This window comes from Podarcis tiliguerta (assembly GCF_965153285.1).
Source record: "Podarcis tiliguerta genome assembly, chromosome: 3".
NCBI classification, from domain to species: domain Eukaryota; kingdom Metazoa; phylum Chordata; class Lepidosauria; order Squamata; family Lacertidae; genus Podarcis; species Podarcis tiliguerta.
In genome coordinates this window covers 90,970,745-90,983,368 of record NC_139536.1, presented here as the reverse complement: position 1 = coordinate 90,983,368, position 12,624 = coordinate 90,970,745, and the positions used below count along the sequence as shown (strand labels likewise).

Sequence of the window (12,624 nt, the reverse complement as noted above, 5' to 3'; positions counted from 1 at the left end):
CCTTTAAAATGTATGGGTAACAAGATAGGACAGTAACTGGTTTGGCAAGAAGGAGGGTTAGTCAGACCATAATTTCACAAACTTTGTCCTAACAAAACTCTCATCGAGTTAAGGTGGAGGGAGTTTAAAGAAAAAGCAGAGACTTGTCCATCTACACATGGACTGATGAAAGGCTTTCCAACTCTGTTTTAAAGCACAGGCATTAACTTGTGCTATGTGGGCAAAACTTCTTCTGCCTCTTGACTCACTGCTCACCAATACGCCCATGAAGGCTCAGTTTAAGGTTTCAGCAGAGAAACTGCCAGGGACACACAGGCTAGGCTGCCCCTCGTGCTTCCTGCAATTTTTGCTGCCCACCCAGGAAAGACTACACGGTTGTGGCCAAGTATGAAAAAGGTAAACAACTTGGTTCCTTGCACCATATCTTTGCCCAGGGCCACAAGCCCACCTAGCCGCTAACTGATGCTTTAAGGTTTTACTAACATTTTGCTTTATTTCATTATACCTTGCTTTATTTTATTTTCACAAGGACATTGTGAAGCAGGTTAGATCGAGAGACAGCAGCTGACACAGTAACCCAGTAGAGCTTCATGGCTGAGTGGAGATTTGAACTTGGGACTACTTGATCCTGTTGAGACACTCAGATAAACACTACGCGACGACGCTGGCTCCCACTGACAAAATGCCAGTGAAAGAAGATGGGGAGGGTCATATCGGCCTCAATACCATCAACTACTATTACACAGTCGCGTAGGAAATCTCCACTTCCTAGACCTATCAGCACAAAAGAGCAGACTGGAAAAGAAGGCAAGGAACTACCCCTTCAACTTCAATGTGTAGAAACTTGCTACACATGTACAAGTTGCATACAAATGTAGACATGCCATGGACCAATTCAACAATATTTGGAATTCGTTTTTATAAATACCGTATTAGGTTAAGGTCTGGTTAACATTTGTAACCTTTTAAAATGACATTTTTATATTTATTTTTGGTAATGTATACTTTTTCTTGCTGTTCTGTTTTGTTTTGCACATGGGTACTATTCTTTTCTTCTACTTTTTTGTGTCTGGTCTTACTCTGTGCACTTGTATCTTTTTTATTTTTCAATAAAGAATATAAAATGTAACCTTATTTATTATGCCACTACTGCGGCCCGTGTTTCGTTAGCCCCAAAATGGAAAAGAGTGAGGTCCCAACTAAAGAAGGATGGCAACTTAAACTGATGGAATATGTGCAGCTTGCAGATCTAACTTATAGAATAAGAGAACAAGAAGAACATACATTTAAAGAAGATTGGAAAATGTTTATTGAAAATATGGGGGGAAATTGTGTACACTTGAAAACATTGGCAGCATTAAGATAAATTCAACAGGGTAAATAAGTTTGGATGGAAGTAATCATGGAATACTGAATGGTTTAGTTTATATAAAATATGCAGGGATTTATGTTATGCAAAATGAACCATGGAAAGAGAAGAAGGGAAGTCATTGATATCTTAAGGCTGTTTAAATAAATATTCTAAATTGTAAAACAGAAAATTTAATTAAAAATTATATAGAGAGAAAGCATTATTTAAAAAAACTCCCATAGGGCACTGGCGGTTAACCTGTGGAACCTTCAGATGTTGTTGAACTACAACTCTCTTCATCCCAGACCACTGGCCATGTTGTCTGGAGCTGATGGGAGTTGGAGTCCAACAACACCTGGCAAGCCACAGATTAGCCACCCCTGCCCTAGAGCATGCCTACACTATCAATTTGATATTATGCAAGAACTACCAAACAAAATGCAGGTATAATCAAATTATTTCCATCATGTGTGTAACAGCAAGAATACTGGTGCAGCAAACAGTGAATTTGACTTCAGACACTTCACAAGTAAAGATGTAGCTCTACAGAGTTTTGCACATTACATACAAAAGAAATCCTGACCAAATAAAGGTGGGAAAGCTGTTTCAATGGAGAATGTTAATACACTTGTATAAAAAGATTCCAAAACTGTTATTTTTAAGGCTTTCATCTATACATAGTAGGGATACTATTTTGGCTTGCTTCTAGGACTTCCTTAGAAGAAAAGCAAAAGCAAACTTCAGATCTCGTCCAATGCACACACCAAGTGCTTTCCCTACCATATGCCAAACTGCAGCAAAGGAGGACATATTAATTCAGAACTTGACCCAATTCTGTTACTGCCCTACCTAGGTGGATGAATGCTTTGTGCTGTACAAAGAGCACAAATTGAGCCAACACTTAGTGAGAGAGGATTTATTTCCTAGTATATCTAGTGCATGAATGGACCACTGGTAATACCAAGTTCCATTACTGAGCCTCCAGATTTTGATGTTGTATCTCTGTCCAGTTTAACTGTTTGTGCAGCAATGGGGTGCATTTACCAGGGATTGGGAACTTCCCAGTCCACAGGCCAAATACAGTCCACCAGGTTTCTCAGTCTTGGCCCCAACACTTTCCAGAGACCCCCTCTCTCTAGATTACGCTGTTCCACCCCACCAACCCACTGCCCCCCATTTCACTTCCTCCACAACCATCCTTGCAAAACATTAAAATGGTGGAAGAAAACAGGGCTGTGGTGGAGACAGGCCCAATCTTTGGACTATGCACCACCCTGCAAAACACGAAGATCCTCAAACTGAAATGCAATTCTTGCGTAACGCAACTCTGGAGCTTTTACTACATGTCCAAGCATAACTCCCTTCTTGCAAAGTCAACAAGCAAGTGAGATGGAGTGCGACAGCCATGTCTAGTGAAATTGCCCCAGTTTATGGGACGTGTAAAATTGCTCTGGCTATATTTGTTACAAGCCAGCAGAGCTTCACACAGTCCTAGAGAGTGAACGTGCTTCATGCCCCTTTCTAGGCTAAATGTTCATTTCCTGAATGCTTAATCAATGCTGGACTGAAAACCAACATATTCATCAACAAAGGAAGCTGTTTTGATATTCAATTCTCCAACATTTAAAAAAATAACACCCATGTTTCTCCCTATATTTCAAAATCTGCTGTAAGTTCAAAATTCATTATTTCCTTTGTCACATACTATGCACTAATACATCTTAAATAGGAATACACCTGCAGAAGTAAGGGGGGAATCTAAAGGAAAGTTGTTTTAAAAATCACCCCAATAACTAGGTTCATAGATATTTTCCTCCCAAAACCAGAAACATGAGCAAGAAGCTGGCGTGTGGGAGAACATCTCATTTCAGCAACCTAGTAAAATCTGCCCACTTTAAGTAGCCTGGATAGCTCAGTTGGTTATACCATAGTAGTGATAACACCAAGGTTGCAAGTTTGATGATCCTCAGGGTTCCGTCTAACTCTACAATTCTATGAAATAAATGATAATTACCTCAGTGGGGCTATCCACACATTTAAAAAGGTAAAGGACCCCTGACAGTTAAGTCCAGTTGCGGACGACTCTGGGGTTGCGGCGCTCATCGCACTTAACAGGCCGAGGGAGCTGGCGTTTGTCCACAGTTTTTCTGGTTCACGTGGCCAGCATGACTAAGCCGCTTCTGGTGCAACGGAACACCGAAACCAGAGCAGTGCACGGAAATGCCGTTTACCTTCCCGCAGGAGCAGAACCTATTTAGATACTTGCACTTTTTTTGGCATGTTTTCGAACTGCTAGGTTGGCACGAGCTGGGAACGAGAAACGGGAGCTCACCCCGTCACGGGGATTCGAACCGCCGACCTTCTGATCGGCAAGCCCAAGAGGCTCAGTGGTTTAGACCACAGCGCCACCCGCATCCCTATCCACATGTTTACATAACTGTATTTGTTAAAAGGTAATGTAGAGCATTAGGCAACAAATATATGGCCCTTTAAATTGATCATTATTTCTCATATTTGTTAATAGACAGCATTTGTATCATTTGGCTCAGGCACTGCATTTAGAAACCAGTTGCTGGAACTGCTTGTATACAACCAGTACATTAAACCACATTTTCTGCCTTTCACAAGCATAACAGTGAAGTGTGGTTATCTGTCTCTGTATCCCTTGGTTTGATCTATTCTTCAACCTTTACAGAATTTCTTCTCATAATACATATTTCTTACTCAAAAACACAATGCTTTTTCTGTTGTCAAATCAGAGTACAGAGCGCATATGTCAATTTTGAATAGGTGCATGTTTGTAGATTATTTTTCTTCTGAAGAATTACAAGAGGAAACTAGTTAAGGATAAGGTTCCTGCTACTTCATATTTTGAAGGGAAAATATGTGAATTATACACACACTGATTCTTCACACATATCACACTGAAATAAATTAACAATTCCTCAAGCATCAAAACATGAGTAATCTCAAGAAGCACTCCATTTTTATATCTAAAACCCTAGTGACAGCTCAGATTTAACAGTAAACCAAGGTGTGGTGTTACAAGCAAGAAAATACTGGAGTTTCGATTTCCTGGGCTCCCTGTTCCCCTTTCTGAGATGCCATTTCTCCACTTATTTCCCGGTTCTCGGCAATCCAAAATTAGCCATTTTGCCCAAACTGCCCCAAAACTAGTTTGGCCGCAAAGAAGAGAGTGCATCAAACTTGTGTCTTTGTGGGAGTGCTTTTAATCCCGCAGAAATGTCTGCTAATGGAAAGGAAAAAGGGAGTTCACGTTTGCCAATTTCCTCCTCTCCCACTGCTGCCAAAAAATTATACAGAACATGTTAACCGTATATGAAAGTGAAAAATGAGTCTGTAGGTTGACATTTCCATCAAATTACCCTAACTGTGCCAAGATTTGCCTATCCTGGCTAAGAGCCGTGCTGAATATCAATTTAAAGCCATAGCCATATGTGCGCATCCTGCTCCTTATACTGGTACATTAAAGTAGCCTGATGGCAGATAAAAGCAAACACCTTTTTATGGGGATATTTACTTTGGAATGCTTTATTGCCCTTTACCTGCCACTGGCATTTACAGTTTTTTGAAATTTCTCATTTTCAGAAGTCCTGGTCTCCCATGTCTTCTTTATTTAGCAAGTCTATGCCTTCTTCACCACACTACAACTCCCATCATCCATGACTACTTGTCATGCTGACGGAAGTTGGGAATCCAACAACATCTGAAGCACTGCAGATACTCAATTCCTGGTCTTAATGATGATGTTCTACACACAAGTAAAACATGAATGAGGTTTTAAAAAAAGGGAAACAGAGTACACATCTCTAACATTTCGAATGCCTACTCTGACTCCAAAAGCAACAAAGTACACTTATATTATTCCTATAAGTTTGACATGATAGACCAAACGCTCTGTTCAAGTTTCTCAACGTGCTGCTATTAGGAGACACAATCCCAAAGACAAGCAGACCTCCTTACAAATATTTCTGGCCCTATATCCCTGCTGAAGAAGACATTTACAGCTCTTGACCTTTACACAATCTTTTGTGTAATGGCCCAGTGAGGCAGGAAACTATAGATAGACATATCCTGGCTTATCGCAGTGCGCAGCCAAGAGAGGAGCTACACATACAAGCAAAAGGCTCGTGAACATTTTGGCTTCTTAAACTGATATATGAATGTCTGGATGTGGCAACTGACTTCCTCCCCAAGCCTAGGTTGGCTGTTATCTTGAAATGTCCTGATGTGACAAATAAAGAGGTGTCAGTCTGGGGAAAAACCAGTGATCACACTACTTAGGCCATGTAAGTACTTAGGCCACACTACTTAGGCCATGTAAGTCTCTTGTCAAACAGACCTTGCTAGGATTTGATGGGTCTGCATGGCCAGGCACTTGCCAAGGTCCCATGCCCCAGGAATGTGTCCCGCTGACAAGAGCTCCCTTCTCTTCACCATTGCAATCTGCTTGTCTCTCGCTCTGGCTCAGAGGCCATGAGCAAACAAACAGGAGGAGGAGCTGTCACTCACTACCTACTTGCTCACCGGCTCTGCTTGACAAGCAAGCAGGTAATAACAGCCAGTGTTAGAAACTCAGATATATAAACTAGGTGCCAAATGGCTCCTTAAACCAAGGTGACAGTCACCTAAACGGAATGTCTACTTGACATTTTGGAGTAAGGCAGCTCTAAAGAGTCTTATTTTTTCAAATGATAGACTGACTGTGAGTGATTCAAATACATCTGGCTAGTTCAGATGACTACCTTGAGTTGGGTTAAGGACTCTGAGAACTTAAAGAAGAAAAGTCACTTGATCCAGGGACAGTTCACATATATACGGGCCTGTTCCGACCTCTTTTTCTTAATGGTGACACGAACCATTCACAATGTTAAGGATATTCTTCACAATTGTGAGCAGGGGAGTGGGGTGGGGTAAGTGAAGACAAGCTACAACAAGTAACTATAACGTTGATCACTGCTCCTGGCTCAGGCTGCACAGAAAAAGCATTTGGGTTCCTGAAATTCATTCTGATTGTGCAGATAAAAATATATCTGATAGAATTCTACAGGGATGTTGTATTACTGTGTGAAAACTGTCAAGATTCCATGATCTTCAGTCACGCACCTCCAGATGGTAGAGATGTCAGGCGCCATCCTGGTACCCAGGCATCTTCACTTGGCTGGTTGATAGCCCGATGCAAAATGTGCCTGACTAATTTTGAAGACTGGTGATAGTAATGAGGTGGCAGAAGAGGAGCAGCCACTCCAGCAAAGGCAGTGAGGGGACAGTCTCATTGAGGGAAGGGAGGCTATTGGGGAGAGCCAGTGTGGTGTAGTGGTTAAGAGCAGTGGACTCGTTAACTGGTGAACCGGGTTCGCTTCCCCGCTCCTCCACATGCAGCTGCTGGGTGACCTTGGGCTAGTCACACTTCTCTGAAGTCTCTTAGCCTCACTCACCTCACAGAGAGTTTGTTGTGGGGGAGGAAGGGAAAGGAGATTGTGAGCCGCTTTGAGACTCCTTCGGGTAGTGATAAAGCATGATATCAAATCCAAAATCCAAATCCAAACTCTTGCCCAAGAGCACTCCTAAACTGAAGTCAACAGTAAACTTCCTTGGGTTTGGTCTTGTTCAAAAAAGCTGTATGGTGAGAGTCAAGTGAGAGACAAAAATGTGTGCATACCTGGCCCAGGTAAGCTTCTTTTCAAACTCTGATTGTCCATCGCCAGCCAAAGCTCACACAAGGCAAATTTTCCACCCCGTTCCTTGCTTTCTTTGGCACGATATAAATTAAAGCATTAGTAGCATTTGAAGAATTGCTGCCTTCCAAAGTAGTGAGAGGCACCAAAGTCTGGTCCTACAGTTAAGACATATGGATCAGTAGTTACATTGCTGCTACAGATTCCAACAAAGTGCCAATTTTAGAAGGGTAAGAGGGCTGGAATTTTTCAAATTTGTATCCTAACACTTTCTCTCACAAGAGTATAGTTGGAGATATCACTTTAAATAAAGCTTAGGATCACTGAAAACTAGAATATATCCCAAGAGGATTTCTGGAGAATCAAAAATGCTGATTCAGTGAGCCTGGGACCCTAAGATTAACCAGTGATTGCGCTGCTGCGCGCGCGCACACACACACACACACAGTGGCTGTAGTTTACACATGCTTTAACATGACATGCACTAGCAGGATCAAGCTACAGCGAGCCTTGGGCTTGAAGACTCCCCACCTCCACTTCTTAGGTGCCTGGTTAAGTGCAGCTTGCCATGTTGGCCACACCCAGAACCAGGGTTAGCAATAGTTAGCTTAAACAAGCCAGCTTCCGAAACCATGATTTGAAGCTAGCTTGTTTTAAACTAACCAGAGTTAACACTAACCAGAGTTTGTCCTGCCAGGCAACATGACAAGCCATGAGTAATCAAATACACAGGTGAAAGAGGAGAAAAAGAGAGGTGGGGAGCATGCAAGCTTGTAGTTTTCTGTGGCACATTTCCCCTTGGGCACGCTACACTAAACCATGGTTTGGCATGACATTGTCAGGGCAAATAACATGTATACAAGTGAAATCACCAGACCTGAAACCACTTTCTTGAACTAAATTTTCCGACTCTTCTTCTGGTTTAGACGCTGTATGACAAGTTGCCATTTGGGCATAGACAAAAAGTCATGGAATTTTCATGTGCACTTGGTCAGCAGACAAAATCTGCTTCCAGACAATCTGTAAAAATATCCAATTTGCAAACCCATAATTTGCCATCTACATTTATAAACTAGCTGCTGCTTTGCATCAAGCCATTTCATTACAACAGCAAAGGCTCAAGCCTTTGGCTATACAGAAAATTCATTCCATACAGAAAATATCCCACCAGTAATCATGTTGCACTTGATTTCCCCCCATTCCCAGCCGCTGAAACTCCTGACTTAGAACCTCTCTCTTGTCTCCACAATTCAGAGCAATTTGCTGATGGGGAAGAAGATTTAGATCGTTCTCTACTTTGCCCTGGTCTCTTGAATCTACCATGGCAGCTTTCCCTCTCCAATAGCCAAGAGGCTGTACAGCACCTCTTTTCTATCACAGCTGCCCATTTCTATGGCAACAGAAAAGCAGCAGTGTTAAAACAGATTCTTGTCTTCCACAGTCACCAGGGTCAGACTAAACAAGGGCAAAACAAGGGGCCCAAAGGCCCTTGGTGCAAGCAGAAAAGATCTAATGACAAGTCAAAATGAATAGTGGCAGATAATGAATCCTGGCAGAGATAACTCTGAAGACTAGATGGGAAGGATCTCAATTGTCAACTGACAAGATAAGCCATTCAACAACGATAAGGCAACAAAGAAATACTGCCTAGCTTTACTTTTTTCCTCCTCCATTCCCAATCCCTTTTCCTTTTGTGTCAGTTACCGGTATTTCAGGCTGTAAATCTGAAACGTTCCTATTGCAATTCTTATGCCGTGCTAGCAGTTCTTTTTTTCTTTTTTCTTTTTTGCTGAAGAGCAAGGAACAAATTCATGTGCAACATCAGCTCTCGAACATGATCCCTTTTTTCACAATGTGCTATACAAATTAAAGAGATAGGAATTCAGAAAACCCAACTCTACATAAATTAAAATAAAGCAGCTTTATGCCAGTTTCCCAACAATGCAACTTACCAGCAGCAAAGGTGTTGGAAATAAAAAAAAAAAATTTTTTTACAATTCCAAGTCTACAATGTGATTTATCATATTTATTCTGTTGATCCTCACTTATCTAGATGCAGAAGAGCAGTGGCGTAGCGTGGGGGGTGCAGGGGGGGCCGGCCGCACCAGGCGCAACATCTGGGGGGGGCGCGCTCGCACTCGCAGCTCTCTGCCCCTACCTGGCTCACTCACTCTCTCTCACTGCAGTGCTGGCTGTGCGAATCCGATCCGAGCCACCGGGTCGCCGTCCACTGTGGAGGGGAGGGTGCCAGGCCTGCGGTGCGGTGCGGAGAGAGAGCGAGGGACTATCTGGGGAAGGGACAGTGCAGCGGGGGGGGGGGGGGCGCAAATTACTTGCCTTGCCCCGGGTGCTGACAACCAACGCTACGCCACTGCAGAAGAGTACTATCTTTCCCACTGTCCTGAGGTAGAGATATTTCCCAAGTCCATGATTCCATAGGAATGTGAACATGGGACTCTGCCCAACACAGTGCATGATATGATATCAAACTTGTTATAAAGCACCAAAAGTGTACCATCAAACCGACCCCTTCTCCCAATATTCTTCCTGATTCCTGTCCATCATAGTATTCTAAACAGTGAAGCCTGTAGCAATAAACATTGTTGGGGAATTAACAGCGGATGTTTTGCACTAAGAGCCTAGATAAATATTTTAAAACTTAATTAATAATATTGAAAAAGTAATAATATTGAAAAAGTAATAATATTGGAAAAAATAATAATATTGAAAAATAAGTGCCTTTTTAATGCTAAAAAGCAGAAGCAGGTTTACCTCTTCCTGAGAAATTGAACCTGCACTTTTTCTTCCTTATAGCTTCACAACCAAGAGGGTTCATGATTTACTTTTTAATGAAAAGTTAAAAATTCAAGGAAGGGAACAGGCCCCTACAAACTTGCCCACATCTACATCCCTGGTCATACTATACAACACACATGCATAGCTCCAAAATATGGTTTGAATAAGAAATGAGTCACAACCTTGTGCCTTCTCACAATCTCAGAAACCAAAAGGAAAAAATCCACTTCAAACCATGTTTTTCGAAACCATTTTGAAGTTGAGGCACTAAACGTGATTGGCCAATTTGTATGTCATAGCAAACTACAATTAGCCCTAAATTGCAAACTACAATCTGCAAGCAGGAGAGAAGGAAAAAGGTGTTTCTCCTCTGAACTGAGCCAGATATTCTTTCTCAACACATGGAGAGGAAAAGTTACTTCACTTTATATCACAGACGCCAAAGCTTCTCTCTTTGATTATCACATAACATAAGGAGCCAATTTCTCATTGCTCTTTGCCACACCCAACCCTTGTTCATGATTACCTGACTACACTCTGTGCATTAGTGTGGTTCGTTCCACGTATACATACAAATACACTCAATATATACATACAAATATACTCAATTTCCATACAATTGCAAAACTATAACAAACAAAAAATGCAAAACACATCCTTCTTGCCTCTTTGAATACTGCAATTGTGCCTATGCATAAATCAACCTGTAGAAAAACCTGTCTTACTTTGTAACTCACAACTGGCTTGAATACCAAAAAAAATTGTAACACTTGGGAAGAGGCCATTATCTTCTGTTGCAACAAAATAGTGTGCTCCTTCAGTCCCTACTATGCTGGTGCACGTGCTGCTGTAGCCAAGGAACAAGAGGGAGGAAGGGAGGAACACACGAAATATCCAACCTATAACTGAAGCAAGGGCTGGCATGCAATGGACATAAGAGATGAACAAACTGAAATCATGACAACCTGGTGTTAGGAATGTGAAACATGGGTTATGCTTGCTCATCGACCTACAAGGCAGAAAGGTTATATGGCAAGGCTTGTCCTACAGGGGAGCAAGAGATACTAGTAAAGGGCCCTAAACAAACTGAAACAATGAAGGGAAAAGAAATGGACCCAGATGGAGCATGCAAACTGAAAGGCATGAAGGACAGGGGAAGACTGACTAGTCCCCAAATTTTCAGGATACAACATGAAATGATGACATCTTACTATTTCATACGGAACACCAAACTGTCCTAAACCCATGTCTGCTTCTATTCTTGCACTGACAAATTTGCAGTGCACAGTATTCAGCCCAAGATCTGTTAGGTTTTCTCTTCTGAAGACGTTCTTATAATAGTACCATGAAAAGTAAGCTTGTTTCCTATGAACAGTCTTCAGTCCAAACCTGCCTTCCCCACCCTGGTGCCTCCAGATGTTTTTGGACATGTTCTGGCCTTCATGATTGTGCTAACTGGGGATGGTGGAAGCTGCACATATTAATTTTTATCGCATTTGTATCCCACCTTTCCGCCAAGGCATTCAAAGTCGTATGTATGGCCGTTTTTCTCTCCCATCATCTCACCCTAACAACAACCCTGTGAGGTAGGTTAGGCTGAGAGACTGTGTCTGGTCTAAAGTCACCCAGAAGGATTTGTGGTTGAGTGCTGAACCCAGTTTTCCTTGGCCCTATCCAACATCTTGAGGGCAAAGGCTGCTTCACACTAAACTTTGATCATCATCAGAAGAGCACAATTATGATTCACCAACCAGGCGGTAGGGGAATGACTTTTTTTCTTTCTTATAGGCACCCACTTGTCAACTGAAAGGGCTTGAACAACTCCTTTATGAGGAAAGGTTACAACATCTGGAGCTTCTTAGTATAGAAAAAAAGAGAGTATGGGGATATGATAGAAATGTACAAAATTATGCACAGTGTGAAGAAAAGGGGTTCCCCCCCCCCTACAACCTAAGGCCAATTAGAAAAACCCAATACTACAACCCAAGGCCATTCAATGAAGCTGAATGTTATAAGATGAAGATGAATGCTCTAAGATTCATGACAGACAAGGAAATCCTTCACACAATATACCAGGTTTCCTCAAACTCGGCCCTCCAGATGTTTTTGGCCTACAACTCCCATGATCCCTAGCTACCAGGACCAGTGGTCAGGGATGATGAAGAAGAAGAAGAGTTTGGATTTGATATCCCGCCTTTCACTCCCTTTAAGGAGTCTCAAAGCGGCTAACATTCTCCTTTCCCTTCCTCCCCCACAACAAACACTCTGTGAGGTGAGTGGGGCTGAGACTTCAGAGAAGTGTGACTGGCCCAAGGTCACCCAGCAGCTGCATGTGGAGGAGCGGAGACGCGAACCCGGTTACCCAGATTACGAGACTACCGCTCTTAACCACTACACCACACTGGCTCGCAGTGGGATGATGGGAAATGCAGTCTCAAAACATCTGGAGGGCCAAGTTTGAGGAAGCCTGCTATATACTATGGAACTCACTTTTACAAAGTATAGCGATGTCCACCAATGGGGTGGCATTAAAAGAGGATTAGATAAATTCATAGAGAATAAGGCGATCGATGGCAACCAGCTATGATAACTATGTTCTGCCTCCACTGTCTGAGGCTGTATGTCTCTAAATACCAGTTGCTGGGAATCCCAAGTGAAAACAGTACTGTTGTGTTCACGTCCTGCTAGCAGGTTGGCCACTATGAGAACAGGATACAGTGGTACCTTGGTTTACGAACTTAATCCGTTCCGGAAGTCCATTCTTAAACCAAAGCATTC

General features: G+C 42.3%; 1 protein-coding gene across 2 annotated transcripts in view; it reads right to left on the bottom strand.

Annotated features, from left to right (window-relative positions):
* MBOAT2 (membrane bound glycerophospholipid O-acyltransferase 2) overlaps nt 1-12,624 on the bottom strand; it is a 71,282-nt gene that overhangs the window by 55,621 nt on the left and 3,037 nt on the right. Inside the window, exon 1 of one of the 2 annotated variants that reach the window (XM_083432365.1) lies at nt 5,715-5,861. The exons of the other annotated variant lie outside the window; for it this stretch is intronic. Coding sequence (XP_083288491.1) covers nt 5,715-5,765 — 51 coding nt within the window. The 5' untranslated portion in view covers nt 5,766-5,861. Of the gene's footprint in view, nt 1-5,714; nt 5,862-12,624 lie in introns of those variants that run through there. 2 annotated transcript variants of the gene reach the window in all.